Source organism: Vidua macroura, chromosome 6, assembly GCF_024509145.1.
Source record: "Vidua macroura isolate BioBank_ID:100142 chromosome 6, ASM2450914v1, whole genome shotgun sequence".
Taxonomy (NCBI): Eukaryota; Metazoa; Chordata; class Aves; order Passeriformes; family Viduidae; genus Vidua; species Vidua macroura.
Window position 1 is genome coordinate 38520683 of NC_071576.1, and position 16816 is coordinate 38537498.

At 42.4% G+C, this 16816-nt stretch overlaps 1 protein-coding gene across 7 annotated transcripts in view; it reads right to left on the reverse strand.

The window, feature by feature from the left end:
* Nucleotides 1–8909: 8909 nt before the first annotated feature.
* Nucleotides 8910–16816, reverse strand: part of PHF21A (PHD finger protein 21A) — a 124453-nt gene continuing 116546 nt past the window's right edge. For all 7 annotated transcript variants that reach the window (XM_053980902.1, XM_053980898.1, XM_053980901.1 and 4 more), the window contains 4 exons: nucleotides 13231–13386; nucleotides 11567–11642; nucleotides 11130–11233; nucleotides 8910–9248 (listed from right to left, as the gene is read on the reverse strand). In XM_053980902.1, the coding sequence (XP_053836877.1) occupies nucleotides 8994–9248; nucleotides 11130–11233; nucleotides 11567–11642; nucleotides 13231–13386 (591 nt within the window). In that variant the 3' untranslated portion in view covers nucleotides 8910–8993. The remainder of the gene's footprint in view (nucleotides 9249–11129; nucleotides 11234–11566; nucleotides 11643–13230; nucleotides 13387–16816) is intronic.

The window sequence follows — 16816 nt, forward strand, 5'->3', positions numbered from 1 at the left end:
CCAGGGAGATTGTCTGAACTGAGCACAGCCCCTTTTGGAGCTAAAATTCATTTCTCCTAACATAGTGCCCTTCTCCCTGCCAAGAAAATGAGCCAGGGCGTTACACAGCCCTCGCACAGAGCCATGCTCAGACACCCCCTCCTGGGGCTGGGGACTTGCTATGGGCACTACTACAACCCCTGTGCCTGTGGGACCCACTGTCCCCTCCTGGTACATACAGCTAAGGAGACAAGATATTTTACCGTGTTTTATTTAGTAAAATGTTAAAATAAATAAATACAAATTGATCAGATGCTCTGTACCCCCTCCCCCCAACTTTAATTTGCTAAAATCTAAACACATTTGTACCAAAACTGAAACCACAAGGAACTTGAAGGCAGCAGATACTGCAGATCACTATGAGCATCAGGCTAAAAAAAATAGAGATATTTAAAAAACCCAAACCAGTTCACAAGTGGGTGTTCTCATGGTATGATTCTGTGACAACAGAGCAGTACCAGTCAGAAAGGGCATTTTACACCAGGGCCTGCAAGGAAGGGAGATTGGTGGGGAATGGGACAGCACAGGTGCCACTGGCTCATGAAGGACAGAGCCCCTGGCTTTGCCATTAGAAACCCAACTGGGAGAGAAGCTGCTGTCACCCCGTGCAGCACCAGGCCCGTGGCTACAGGGACAGCACTGCCAGAACTGGGGGCTGGTCACCAAAATCCCCTGGAGAAATCAGACAGACTGGGGGAAGGACCAGGCTCAGACACAGAGCCCTTCAGGGTGAGCTCCTGCTCCGGGCACATGCCAGGACTCCCACTTCACAGCTCAGTCTTGGTGAAACACCAGGTGGGCATGGGGGAATGGGATGAAGCATGGCACACAGGTGGGGTGGTGGCATCAATAAATCTACAGAGATGGTGCTGCTGTGATCATAGGAACATGATTGAAGCCTGAGTATTTTCTCCTCAACAAGCAGAGCTGCCTTCACAATCCTCCTGCCCTCAGCTGCAGACATGGGGGGTGTTTGCAGAGTAGAGCCAGTCAGCTCCCTAAAGAAAACTCAGCATAGCAGCCACCCCAGTGCCACACCGGACCTTGCAGGTGGCAGCAGCTCACCACCACCTGTGTCCACTGCTGTTGACACAGCAAAGTTGTTTCCTTCCTTCACAGGAGCCTGGACAGCTTGGCACTAGCAGGCTCCCCAGCTTCGTGCTGTTACCTTGCTAAATCTTTGCTCAGTGGAGTTTGGAACACATGCTTTGCTTCTGTGGGGCTGTGAGAGGAAGTCAAAACACCTCTAACCATGTAAGATGGCACCTGGGGGGACCCTGCAGCTGTAATTGGAGTGAAGCAGCTTGTGGGACATGACTGCTGCTGGCTCTGCTTGTGTGGGACTGCCAGGAATCTGCCCGAGTTTCAGAGGCTTATGCAGCAGCAAAAACCTTCCTTAAGGTGGGTCTTGGCTGCCTGTCACATGTGACATCAGGAGCAACTCAGAGATAACACACCTTCTGGAAGGGAGAGCAGACAGGTAAGACACTGCCCAGCTCCAAAGTCAATCACTGTTTTGATGTCAGTGATAATTTAAGTAAAGAAACATAAGACTCTGATTAGAAATTACACATCAGCCCAGAACAAGCAGAAACATGCAGCCTCCCACCGCACCCAGCATGGGGCTTCTTTCAACAGTGCCTGCCCCAGTGCCTGCAGCCATGGAAATCTGCTGTTCCAGAGTCAGAGCTGCCAGTACCTGCCTTACAGAGGGGAACATGAGGCACAAAGCAATCTCTTTTCCTACCCCAGAAATTCTGGCCCCACCTGAGACACCAATATCTGAATAACAAGCCAGGGGAATCCTTGCCCTTACATGTGCACAGCATGTACCCAGTGCTGCTGCAGTATCAAACCTCAGTGCTGGGGATCCAAAATCAAGGGTGGTCGCAGAACACAGCCCGGGAGCTGCCCTGTGACACTGCCTCCCTTCCCCACCTGAGCTATACCCCCAAGGCTTACTAAGTTCTGGTTGCTCACTGAGAAAAGTGTTCTTGAAGCACAAAGGCAACAATACTTCGTTTTCCAACATAACAGATGTAAGAAGGCTGGTGACAAAAGGGCGGGGATTGGTTGAGGTTTACTTTTGCCAGTGTAAATTTAGGAAAAAGAAAAAAGATGCAAAAGGTGGTGCTGAGCTGATCGATACTGCTCATTGCTGTTGCTGCCCTCTGTGCCAGCTCTCTACCAGGGACAGACAGAGCCACGCTTTCAAGGCTTTTGAGTTCCCCAGGCACTCCTGATAGTAAGCAAGTCCTTAAGTGCTTCTTCCTTTCTAGAACTAAGGACTGGGCTGAGTTTCTCTATCTGAAGCCTTTGACATCTGCTTGGATACCAGAGAGTGAAGAACAGGCACAGAGCTTATCTCTGGTTACACAGGAGAGCTGGGACAACTGTTTTCCCAGGAGGGTGCCCCACGGTCTGGCTGCTTAATGTAGCCAAGAGGCAGGCCCTCAGCTCCTCACAGGTTACATCAAACTTAACACATGTCCCTTGTTCAGCTGTACTGGTGAAATGCCCCTTTCCATGTGTCCCTAAAGAAACCAGATCCTGAGAAAACAGGGAGGAATCGGTCACACAGAGGGATTTTGGCACAGAACTGCCATATATGACAGCCCAGAGAGCAGGAATCTTCCACAGATACTCCAGGAGGTGGCTGAAAAATACCTGAATCACACATCCTACTCCATATCATCTCCTTCACTCACACAGAACCCAGAACCTCTGGGAGCTGATGCTGGTTTCAGCTGGGCTCATTGTATCACTTGAACTAGGAAGGTGCAACAACACCAGCAGAGCTGAACCTCTAGCTAGTTTTGGGAATGTTTATAGCCAAGAAAATATTTAATTAATAAATCCAGATTAGCGTAGGCTCTAGCTGCCTCACGGTCTGCTTGATCTGCCTTATCCCCATGTTATAGCTTAGAAGTCAGCTAAGGTTCTCATCAGGGTGGAATCACTCAGCAGTAGAAGCAGAGCTAGGGATGACTTAGTGCCTACTTCCTTTTCAATCTGCATCTAAGCAGCTCTTTTCTCCCACCACATGTGCTCCTTTTGGAATACAGACCAACCCATGTCAGAAATTGAGGTAGGATAAAACAGTGGTTCTGTTCTACTCTTTCCACTGAACTTTCAAACCCTGTAACTACAGGAATACCTATCTACTCAGAAGGGAGATCTGTTTCACTCCTGGATTTTTCCTACCCTCACTTTCTCACCTGATGTCTTTCCATATTTTTTCTCTCTGTTCTGCTTTACCCCACGTAATCTTTGTTTCCTTTGCTGCTCCTGCTTTTTCTCTCCTCCTTTCCATCTCCAGCCCTGTACCACTTCTCAAAAGAGAAGTGTCCTTTAATTTGTGCCTTTCAGCATCTACCTCTGGCCCAGGGAGATAGGAAGCCCTGGCCTGGCTATTCTCATGAGATACACTCCAGGGACTTGCACAGCACAGTGATTTCCACAGCACCCGTGCTCTTGGCAAGCCTCTTTCCTGTTCACTACTCAAGTATTTTAGCAATACTGACAGGGATACAGACAGACACACAGCTAAGCTGTTCGTTTTCTGATACGAGCCCACAATTAAATTAACCTCTGGGAGAGGTGTTTGTCTTTTCATGGGTCTTTAATTACCAAGCTTACCAGTGCATGGTATAAATAATTTTCTTTATTGGCAAGTTGATCAACTATGTGCTCAGCCTATACAGGACACAATGATGCAGAAAGTTCTTGTCCCAGGTAAGAGAGAAACAGGAGGGAAATGGGAGCTAAGGGTAAAGGATAGAAAGACTCATAGTACTTTTCAATACTTTTCAAGTATTACATTCCATTCTGTAGGGGTTACGAACAGGACTGAGGCTTAAAGAAGGATCTGAGTAAGAGAGCAATAACCTGGAGACAAGACATCTGCAGCTCTCACTTTTCCTGATCCCATCTGATTTTTGGGTCATTCCCTGGTCCATGTCTGACCACTGAAAACAAGGATCCAGCAGCATGTCACTGCAAAGTTTGCTCACACATCCTCAGAGACCAGTACCTAGCTGGCTTCTGGAGTCTTCTTTGGACCTTTTGTCTTCTGAATGCAGGAAATTACAGAATCCATAGTGCTTGGGAATGGACTTTGCTGAGGTAGTTTGTTGGCCAGGCAAGCCGAAGCGCCAAATGAATTAGCTGCACAACAACACATCTTCCTCTTTCTCCAGGTTCCTGACTCCTACATACTCGTCAGAAAACTCTTTGGAGTAATCCAGCAAAGTTTAACTTGCCTTGGATATCCAGAATTCCAAGGGAGGACAACAGGAGGTGAAGAAGGGTCAAAATGATTCTAAAAAGACACAAGGAACCCTGCCCAAAGGGGCGTGTCTGCAAGGAAGTGTAATGCCGGTATTTTGGTGGTTATCTGAGCAGCTCACTGAGAGAGGCCCTCAGTAAGAGTGAATTTTGGTCTAACACCTTAATATGCTATTTTAAAAACGCATTTCATTAAAAGCATGTATTCATCTTTAGTGCTTCAGAATCAAAGAGGGTGGGGTGCAACCCAACTGAGGCAAAGAGAGAAACAGGTGCACTGCAAATTCACAAATGTTTTCTGCTGTATCCACATGAGAAAGAAATTTTAGAGTTTATTTCCTGTACTGTGGGCTGCCACAGCATGGCAGGGCTAGGAGGGAGGTTTCACTCCAGGTTCTCCTGAATGCTGACCATGCTGCTTTTCAGGGCTGTCTCTGCAACAGTGCAGGGAAGATGATTTGAAGCCAAGGAGGTCCGAATTAGGTTTCACATTTCTAGACATTTGGAACACAGATTCGCTTTCTTAAGTCTAGCAAAGATAAAATGCAATATTATTTTTTCTGCCAACAATAAAACCAATAGATCTGCCCATAAAATTATCACCTCTTTAATTTCCAGGTTTTTAATTCATATCCCCACTGACAGAAACCTACTTGCAACATAGAACAAAACTCTGTTTTGCTCATACAGAACATTAGTTTATCCTACCAACATGGTAACTCCTGGGTAATGACATCTTGGAAGAACCAGCCATGCTACTCACCCTACCTTCCAATCATCCCTAGAAGTATTGCTTCCTCCATGTTTTGTACAGCACTAAACCCACTGCTGGCTCTAAACAAAGACAATGAAAACACCAATGATGATGCTAATTCTTCTAGCCAGGTCACAGGCTCACTTTCCCACTCTGACGACAACACACCTTTCCAGCAGTTTAAAGAACAGACGGAGAAGGGAAAAAGAAACTTCTGCAATGTTTGCTCTATTTCTGAGCAAAGGAGCAGGGTGACTTCTTAAAGCCTGTAGCACTGGGCTGAGAGCAAGGACCATCTTTGATATGATATTCCTTTGTGGTCTCATTTCTTCCCTTATAACAGAGCCACTTGTTCCCCACCAATGACAAGCAATGACATAAGAATTAGTTAATATCTTGATGGTGGTTTGGAAAAAACAAAACCACAGTCAGCATCACAAAGAGCAGAAGTTTCAGTACAAACTCATTCTATCTCAAATATTACATGAGAAAAAAACCCCAAACCAATATGAACCCAAAAGAAAAGCTTGATCTTTAAGCTGTCAGAGTTTAAATTTCTCCCTTGATTGGAACCTCTTACAGCAGCTAGGAAATAAACCATTTTCCTCTGTATTTAGCAAACACCAATTCCCCTTCCACCCTATTGTTGGTAATTGGGTAGAGATAACCCAAATTTACTGTGTCTACAGAGCAGCATCATTGCCAGAGTCAGTGCAGCCCTAGGAATGCTCCTTGCCTATTGGCCGATACTGTTGCAGAGCCAGGAGAAAAAACATCCAACAGGATCAGTGAGAGAGAAAGAAACCTACCTAAGCAGCATCAAAAAGTCTAAGATAACTTTTCTGCCAAGTAATGATTAACTAAAGGCATCCTTTTACAGTCTGGAACACAAATGCTGTAACAAAAGGGATATAAAATCTGTACTTATCTACTTGGGTTCTGGAGACAAGCAGATGTTTTAACATCTTCTGGCTGATTAAGTGTGTGCAAATTTAAGTATGGCTACTAGTGAATTTCATTTCCATCCTCTCCTGAATCAGCAAAGACAACAGAAGGACTATTGAGTCTCCAGGCACAGCCTCCTACCTCCAAATAGTGCAGTGCTTCCAAGAGAGCTCAGGGTAACACAGAAATAAAGAACATGAGAACCACAAAGACTCAGCACACCTGTCCATGGACACAATCTCTTACCAGGAATGCTCAATGCTTCAGAAGATGCTGTTAAGAATCACCCAAGTCTTCAGCTGAAGACCAACATGTTCCAAAAGGCAGCTTCCCTTGAATATCTGGCTGTTAGCTGATGGCTCATATTCTATAGAAGGCTCATGTTCAGTTTGTTTTTTCTCTTCAACCCTTGAAACAGACAGTCCTTTGTTTAAATGCTGTGGGTTGCTGGCCTAGTGCTGCCCAATGGTAATGACCCCATTGGTAACTGGATTGATGGAAGGGACGTTTTTAGTATGATTCATTTTGACAGCATCTGCCCAGCTCTTGTCTCCCTGCCACTTCTGCTAACTTATCCTTCCAGCTCTGCTAGTTCCAGAACAGAACTCAAACATCAAAAGACAGAGTCAGGGCTATCACTGCTTCAGCTCAGAAGTGCGTGTAAGAGTCACTTTCCCAACTTAGACAAATGTGAGAACTCAGGATATCAGTTCTGAGCCCAGAGCTGAAAACTGCACACTCCTACAGAAGGAATAGAAGTCCTTAAAGGGCACAAGGGCAACCTAAAGGAGAGGGAATAAAACAGCTCCAAGAACCCCACAGAAGCCCACTTGGTTGGGGCAGCAAAGAAACTCTCTCGGGCTATGTCATGTCTGGAGTACTCACTTTCTCAGAAATGCATCCCTGAAATGCAGAGCTTTTCTATCTTCACTATGAACAGCTGAGCAGGTCTGCCTCACCACCCAACACATGCTCTCAAGGCCACCACACTGGGGACACTGCCTCACCTTGTGTGTGCAGTGGCTCACTCTGCTCCCACGGGAAGTAAGGAAGTAAAAGGAGCTTTCCTGGTACTTCCAGGGGAAGTGGGCTTTGCCCAAACATGTATATGCAGTAGTGAAACCAGACAGCTCTGGGACACAACACTATGTGAATCAGCACCCTAAACTGAGCAAGACCCCACAATCAGGAAGCACAAGCAAGCTCTGCTGTCCAGAGTGAAAAGATTATACATTAGAGATGAACTTCTTGAACAAGAGGAGATAAGGGAGGGTGATTTCAGTCCAACTCACTGTCTCTGATTCTCAAGCTCGAATCAGTCTGTATCACAGAACTCTTAAAGCCTTACACAAGCACACTGCCAACTGCTTTTCTCTGGGTTACAAACACATGGAAGAATGGGAGAGAGATGGTTACAGCAGAGACAAGCCTGGGAGATCCTCCAGGTGGGGTGAGATCCAGCACTGTAGGATTTGATTCTCTTTAGACTTTAGCCAGTAGATGTACGGTAGAACCTATGGAAACTGTCCCATTAGATTTTAGAACACAAACACAGCAGAATGTCATCAAAAATAAGCAAAGTCTGTGTTAAAAAATTCTAAGTACACAGCATTTTCTCCAGTTCTGACACCTTTTTAATAGAAATCACTTGTTTAGGAAACAAATAGCACTTTTGTAATTTTTTTACAATGTTTCTTACCTTGATCTTATTTTAAGTAACACTAGGAAGACCTCAATATCTTTTATTTTCCTTTTTAATTTAAAAAAGTTGGTTTTTTTTCCCCCAGATACAAAGATTTTGCCCTTGCATAAAAAAACAGTGCCCAAAACGATGACACAAGGACTCACAAAGACTCACTGTATCTCACTGACACTATTACTTCTAATCTATACCATGCAAGGTCCCATCTACCTCTTTAATTAGACTGTCAGCCTGAAAAACAGCTTTTCTATTCCTTATTTAGTTCTTGTTACCAAAAGTAGAGAAAGGAAGTGAAAGAAAAGGACATTTCTCTGTTGAGTTCACACATCTGGGTTATGTGCTACTTTGTTCAGGATACCTGTGTTGTTTTTAAATACAGAAAAGGGATGGAATCTCATTTTCAAGTAATTGATGCACATTTTCTCTTGGGACACCTCTATCCAATGCTCCAAGCTGACCCTGGCTTCTGGCCCTCTCTTTTTCTATTCCCAAAACAGACTTTCTGGATGAATGTGAGGACCCATAGGCTCTCAGGCACATGGTGTGATTCTTGGGGTGTCCTATAGGGCCAGGAGTTGGACTTGGTGATCCTGATGGGTCCCTTCAAACTCAGCATATCCTATGATTCTGTGTGCTGGTTACTCAGTGAAAAGTCCATCTCCTTTCCTTTTGTACATCTCCTGTCTAAACAATAGTAAATACTGCTTATTTGATAGACTTGTCCCTTCTGGGCACTGGGATTTGATAATTTATATTTCTGGTTTTTTTGGTTTAATAGTACTGAGAGTTTAGAAACAGGAAAAGCCCATAGGCTCTTTGGACTTGTTTTTGTTTTCCCCTAGCTAAACAAACTGTTCTGCAAATAGGAACTTGAAACCTGCTCTCCTCCCTTATCCCTGCTCCTCACCCCAAACAAAAATAAAACAAACCTATAGTGGCTGTGGAGGCTGCTGCAGGCACACACTGGTGTAAAATATAGAGAGAGTAAATATATTATTTCACTTGGCATGGTGCTGGCAAAGAACCCCCAGCTGGCACTATTCATGTAACATGATCCAAACTTCGCATGTACACACAGAATAAGAAGGATCAATTGGCAAACTCCGGTGCCGCCTGGCACAAGCATCTTCACGCTCTCTCTGGAACCAAAGAACTAAAGAATTCTGCACTTTCCAGAAGAAATCCAGTTTTGCTTTTCTAGAGTTTCTTTATTTTGCTCTTTCTCCTCGCCGCCACCTCCCTTGGCTCCTTCTTAACTTCACTGTGTTATTTAGTCTCATCGCCCTTGTTACAGTTCACCATGCAGCTCTGGGAAGGGGAGGGGGCTAAGGTGGAGGTGGCAGCATTAGTATTGTTAGTGGAGTCCATGCCGTTGGAGATGGCTACTGAATTGACCTCAGAGTTTATGGGTTTTGAAAGGTCGATGCCTTGGATGAGGCGGATCAGCTGTTTTACCTTCTCCAAGGAGCTGTGCATCTCCTTCTGTTTTGCAAGGATGGTATTCTTCATTTCCATGCATTTCTACAGCAAAGCAGAAAATCAGCAATAAGTTTGAGCTTATGAATGAAAGAAGGCAAGAGAAGGAATATGATGTTCACAGATCTAAATGTAAGTACCCAGAAAAGACTGCAGCTGCAACTTCACTTTTCCAGCCTAGAAGAAAAGTGTCTCTAGGCTGTGTTCAGAGGAGAATTCATATTTGCAGGCTGAGGAAATAAATTGCCAAGACATAGCTGTCACCTGGTATGGCTCCCTTTCATTCAAAGGTGTGCAAACGAACACAGACAGCTCCATCCTTTTGTGTTTCTTTTGAAGGAAAACTTCCAAGTGTTCTTACAATTCTTTCTGTTAGTATTGCATTACTGAAATTTCTTTAACTCAGATCTGCAAGCTCAGGCATCCCATTGCAGCTGACTGCTGACAGTGTGTGTGCAAACCATTAACGGGATACAGCCTTTGCTTTCACATACATTTTAGCAGGAACATCACTTCCTTCTCTCAATAAGTAAAAGGGCACTTGAAAAGGAAACCAAAGTCTTCTTCACTTGAAAATCTTATTTTGTGGCCACTTCATTCTCTTAGAAGTGGTAGCTCATCAGCTAAGTGCCAGGGCAAGGTAACTTTAAAAAAAGCCCACAAATGATGTTTCAAAAGTGAAAAACTGCTTATATGTATATTTGAAACTCACAAAAACGAGGAAACAGTAGCTATGTCTGTTTCATTCAGGTTTTTACATGAAGATGGTAACCTTCCTATATTTTTAAAATCTTTTATCCATGTTGAACTCCAGACACTGTTGGTTTTAGCTTTACTGTTTTCACATGCAGCTCATGGCATCATAATAACCCTAAAGCATCTAGACCTAATATGCCTGTTTTGGACAGGTCCAATGTAAGTATGAACATTCTCCTTGCCCACTTCCAATCCCTCATGTTAAGGCCTTGCAATTGCCTGGCTACATCACTGAGAAACAGTGTCAGTTGTCTAGTGCTGCTCAGGTTACACTCAGCTATTGCTAACCAGAATGTGACAGTCCCCAGGACTGCTAGCCAGCCCCTCACAATCATTTTATTTGTATTGACAGCACTGAGGGGTCTGTAAAAACAGGACACTTTTGCTCTAATAGGCAAAGACAGGCAGCCTGGAAAGTGCATCTGTATCTAAAAAGTCTGCAATTATGAATCCAGGCTTACAGATGTTGTGACACAGAAGATTATGCTTTATTTTCATTATGTGATACTGACTAGGGGTGCACCAAGAAGGGGCCAAACATTATATTGGCATCTCAAGAGATTAATCTGCACATTAAGGTGAAAAGAGTGACTAATCAATATGTATGCTCCAATTACTGCAATAAACTAAGGTGGAAACGAAGGTTTCTGGTTTGAAGTATGACATTGTCTGGTTAATACCATGCAGAGGCATGTGCAGTGTCCAGCTGCTGACTGCCCAGGCTACACATCAAGGTCCTGAGAGTCAGCCCTGAGTAAATGGTTGCTTTTGCATCAGAAAGGTCTGGAGAGTGCACCAAGGCTGTAACAATCACTACACACAGAGGCCCAACCATTCTTGTTTAAGTGAGCCAGCTAGAGAGTTGGACTCAATCTACTGCCCACAGACAAAACCACTCTGGGTCATTTTTGTCACCTGCTGATATTATACATCACCATACATCTACCTACATGTTCAGCATGGATCATGTATAAGAGACTCAATGTAAGCATATGTTGCCTTTACTTCATTCCTGCTCCCCAAAGTCCTAAAAAGCAAAGGAAAGCACTCACTCAATTCTAAATAAATCTAGTGGATGACAGACAGGTCTAGTAGATGGAGTTGCTCTATAATAGTTTTCTCCCTGCATTGTGGCACAGGTCAAGGGTTATTCAGGAGGACAATACTCACTGTTATAGAATTGCTGAGCTGTTTGACCTTCTGCTCTAGTTGTTCTCTTTCCTGTTTTAAATCTGAACTCCATTTAAGTAGTTTCTGTTTTTCCTCTTCTTTTGCTGCAAAACAGAGTATTAAACAGAATATTTTAAATATTTCTCTTACAATAGTGGATAGAAGGTCTAAGCTGCTTCATGTAAAGAGGAAAAACATGTTTAAACCAATGCTTAACAACTTGTGCACTGAATCACTCCCAAAATTTTACCTACATACACAAGCGTGACAGGCTTAAGAAATATTCAGACTGCTATTTTCACTTCATTAGTGATTAAGGTTATTTCCTTTTGTATGACAAAATTTCCTTTTGTAAAGGAAGGTACCATTCTATCCCACTCCAAAAATAACATCTTCCATTATTAAAAGTGAAAGAAAAGTGTTCATAATTTTCTTACCTGCTTTATATGCAATATATGAATGAACAATTGCTAAAGTTCCTGGCCATGGGATTGCTTCTTCCTTCTTTAGCATCTGAAAGAAAATTTTCATAGAGATTTAGCTGGTAAAAAACCTACCTCAGAGAAAGCAAAAAGGAGAGAGAAAGAGGGAAAGATTGAGGATTTTCTTTCATGGCTATCATTAGTCTCAGCCCTGTTAACAAGAAGCTTCACAGACCTGATCTGAGATTTAACAGAGGGAATTATTCACAACTGTATTGTGGCTCCCACAAAGCAAGCCTATTTCTTACAAATGTCAGCATTCTCCTAAATTCCCTCCATAGCCACAAATAAAGTCTGCTAATGATACTGAACGACTTAAAAGAGGAATGAAAGGATAGTATATCTGAACTCAAAACTTGCCAGGGGACATAAACATTACTTGATGATTCAGTCAAATTGCTGATCTTAGTTGTTCTGGGAAAGAAGTTTTCATGCACCAGACTTTCAAACATCACACTTATGGCTAGTAAAACATGAAACTGTCCCATCACCCCTTCTTATCAGAATCATCTTAATAGACTTGTCAAACTCTCTTTAGAAGGGTAAGCACCATTTATGTCTTTCAGATCCTTCCTACATTTTGCTTCCTAACAAACTTTAAGAGGAAAGACACATATTTTTAGTACGTTATCAGAGAGGTGTCTCAGAAGACAGAGGACTTGGTCAGTTTACAGTGAAGTTACTCAGATTTCCTCCTTAATTTTGTTGGAAGCTATCACAGAAACATGAAGAGGAGGGATAAGGTTAGAGTAGGTAAGAGCAGGAGTACCCAAGTCAAATACTCCCTCCTCTCTGGCAACTACTGACCAAGTCAATTGAGTTTTGCATTTTCATTCTTCTGAGCAGCACATCACACTGTTTCTTACACTACCACCTGGTGCACCAAAGGCCATGTGGCTGACCAAGCAACATCCTGTGTTAGACAGGACACAGCTTCAGACTGCCTATTATCAGCAACACTTTGCAATTTCTAGAGTTCCATGGAAGAGTTAGGAATACAACAGTTTACTTCATCTTGCATGCAATCTCAGTGCACTTATAAACAAAATATTAAAATATAACCTGCTCACTTCAACTGTACATTTTCAGAGAGTGATCAGGAAGGAAACTGTTCACCTATACTCACTATACTGATGCTGGATGATACTACTAAAGAGATCACTCAAGTTTCTGATGTTTGATTCATATAAGCAAGTAGGGGCTTATATTTGCTCTATCTATTGCAGTGGGCTTGTGCAAATGTTTTATTTATTTGTCCAGAAGATTTTACTAATAACTTTTGAAGAAACAATGAGCTTAAGATGAACAGCAGAATTTCTATGGGTTGTAGATAATCTTTCCCAAAAGTCTGCATACTGTGATCCAGAAAAAGAGTAAAAACATAAGGGTGACAAATAAAGACCCCAAATTTGGAAGCAAGACCTGACAGTTTTGTATTAGCACACATTCCAACAGAGGTAATAATTCAATGAAATTCACACAAGCCTTATTGCACATGAAATAGATTTGTTCAGTGTCAGGCTATCTTGGTCTAAGTAACCCAAGCAATCTGGTTATTTTCTTTAACACCAAAACATCTTCACATGCATTGTACATAACTCCCTGTCTACTAACAATACCTGGTCTTGACATTTGGGACAGATCCACATGCCCTTAGGAATGGTTTTCAGAGGCGGGTCCAGACAGTCCAGGTGATAAACACGTGAACATGTGTCACACATCAGCAACTGCCCACTTTTTCTGCAAACGCTGCAAAAATCCTCATGGATATCACCCTACAAAATTGAGGGGAAAGGGTTTGGGTGAGAGAAAGCAAGAGAGAGAAGGCAAAAAGTGAACTTTGACCTTTGATATCTACATCTTAGTTGAATTCAAGGTTTACAGCACCAACTACTTTTAAGGTCATTCCAAAAGGTTAAGCCCTTTTTAGACTGAAACAGGAAAACCATGCCAGATGTCAGAAACACTGACATCTATCCTCCCAAACATTCTCTCTGTCCTCCCAAGGCAAAATGGTACAGCAAACACCTATTACTATAGCTTCTCTTAACAACTGCTACACCATAGTGTTTCTTCTTTAAGATTCCCTCTTTACCCTGATCTTTTTATTTGCCTGAAGTGATGAGCTACCCACTTTCTTAACCCTCCTGATTTTTGGATTTAAGCCCAACTCCACTCCAGGAATGCTGATTAGGCTGTCTCTTGCCAGTAATAGTATGTAACAAACCCCAACTGAGTGACTTAAAAGAACACAGTTAAATATTTAGGTCACCTTTAAAAATGAAACTGTAAGGAAAAGGTGTTATGCTTCTAAATGAAAAAGAATAGAATTAATTATGTTCTGAGACAATTCTTTTTACTTCGCTTAGGCTACCTCAAGTTGCACCAAAACAGCTGCGACTCAAAACTTTCTCATTCTATATAGAGAGTGGATTGTTTCACCACTAACACAGACTGAGAGCCAGGATGAAAGAGTACCAAGAGAGATTTTCTAACATTTTTTTTTAAAGAAAGAATTGAAAAAATGACTGTCCGTGTCTTTTAAAACAACTAGGTTTAGTTACTATTGCATTTCCATGAGAGAGAGTTCTTTTCTATTGCCATTAACATCCCAAAAAGGTAGGTCTGATTTTTGTTTCTATTTCTTCTGTCTCTCTCTCTCCTCCTGTTTTGATTTGACTTTCAGATATCTGAACAAAGAGGTATGATAAAAAGGTGGCTCGGTGTTCACAGAGGAATCAAGGGGCACCCCACCCTCTCTGATCACTGGGCTCTCCTGGCAACTCCACATGTTCAAGGCCCCATCTGGTGTCTGAAGTACACCCTTGTCACTGACTTACAATGAGGTTTCACACACAGCCCAGATCTGCAAGACTGCAACGATAAGATGCGTGTGAGGAGCAGAACTGTGGGTACACACTCTCCTGTATGAAATACCAGCCTATGCAAGGTTTTATTTTGGTGCAGATCATCTCTTCACACATGCAAACAATTTCTATCAATTTGGAGGGACAGCAGATTTGACCATGCACTCACACATTAAGGTACCAGACAAGGAAAATTACAGTAATCTCCACTATGGATGATATAATACACATGTAAGAAGAATGACACATGAGCAATCTGCTCAGGTTTCTACTTCCCAGCTCTATTGCTGATGAGGCCCTGAAAGCTCTTCTTAATTCCCAAAGTTAACACTGATTTCATGTTTTGTAAAGGATCAATCTTCAGTGAATTTTCAGTGCCATGTTTTGGATCCATAACTCCCAGGGATCATTGAGAGCTGAGTTATGGTATTACTTCACCTTTAACACTAAAGAGTTCCTCAGTGTTAAATGCAGATTTAAATGAGTGACATTTCATGCTTCTTGTGAAGTGTTGTGTTATAACCAGGCTGGGAAGAACTTCTTTCCCTCTATCATGCATTCTCTGAGTACAAGGAAAAGTCCGCAGGCAAGAGATATCATATAAGCTAAACTAAAATACTCTTCAAGATAAGGAGAAGTTTAAGAGGGGAATTCCCTCATTTTAGAAAAAAAAAAATTCTATTCTAGAGAATTATGTATCTTAAGATGTGTAAGTTGCCACAGACTACACAATGGCTCTTGGTAACAAAGTGCAAAATATTGGTGTGCTGAAAACCAAACCTGTTATGTCTCATATACTGCAGAAAGAGCCCTACAAAAGAGACACATATGCAGTTTCTTCTTGAGGGGGAGACATTTAGAAATTTAGACCCAGAGTACCCCAAATTCAACTGAGTGCTGCAAAACCTGTAGTGATACAGGTGACCAGTACACAGTGCAGCTGAATGCACAGAGATGCCAACACACATGCACAGAATTCACAGTCCTACAGAAAATTCAGAGCAATTCCAGAGTTAACAACTGTCCTTACCAAAATCCCAGCCAGTGCTTGATTCCAAAGAATTGCCCCAGGTCTTATGGGCAGTTAATAAATATATGCACAAAGGGGGGCTGGTATTGGTGTTGTGACGTGCACCCACTAACCTCAGCTTCTGAAGCAGCTTTGTGTAGGCTACAGCCAGCCAACGTAGGCTAGGGCAGAGCTCATTGAGGCTGCTCAGACATGCTACAGCCTGAAGTGACCGAAGAATAATTTCAGAACAGGTACCATAAAAGGTGATTTAGCGTCACTTTCTGCTCTACTTCCTCTTCACAAGGGACCAGGAAAATAAATTTAAGCTTTCTGGACAGCTAATAGTTTTATTTATTTTGATAAAGCGTCTAGAGCAGTGGGACCTGGCTTTAGGCAACTGAACCGAATAATACAGTAACAAAAGCAGCTTGTGTGCTTCAGTTTGTAATATCTATACTTACATGTACATTTCAGTGGAATAACATGGGAAAACTAAACAGGAATTGTTCATGATCATATAAATAAAGATGATCATAGTGTATGATGTAAGTGAATTAAATTATCAGAAGCAATACTGATTCTGGCATATTCTAACTTTTATGGGCTTAACTTTGCAATCTGAACGTTCTACAATGCTTCTCTCAATTGAAACGCTGTTCTGATATAAGTGCTCACTAATAAAAAGGCATTTTGTGACCAAACTCTTGAATCATCACTAAAAAACAGATTCTTGCACAATTCTTACTGCTGAGTAATTGACTTTCAAAGGCAATTGCTATCTTCCAGGTGAATTTGCCACTACTGCATGAGGGAGAACCACACACAACCAAGTGTCTCATAAGTGGCTCACATAACCATTTGGCAAAACAATTGCCTAATAGGAAAAGGGGGAAAAAAGGGAGAGAAAAAAAAAGAGGTTTTGCTCAATCCTGCCTACTGCATAATTTCCTTCCTTTTCCCAGGTTCTAGACCTAGTTTCTACCCCTCCATCCTTATCACCAATCCCATCTTAAGTTTCTGCTTCATCGTTCCATCAAAATTTCTCCCTGTCATTCAGAGAATAACATTTCAGGAGAAATTCAAGAAGGCTGTTCTGGTCCACTGTGCCTCATGCCAAGCGCTTGGCCTGATTTGCAATTTTCATAGGCATTGCAGAAAAGAAGGCAACAACTCATCATACTCTCTTGAGAGCTCTTACACAGTAGGAAAAGACTGAGCAGTATACATATACATGAGAGATGGAAAAGACCCCCACCACGTTATCCAGTCCTTCTCTTGGGCCAATGTAAACTATGTGCTCTTCAGCACATTTGCTAGTCATCTGTA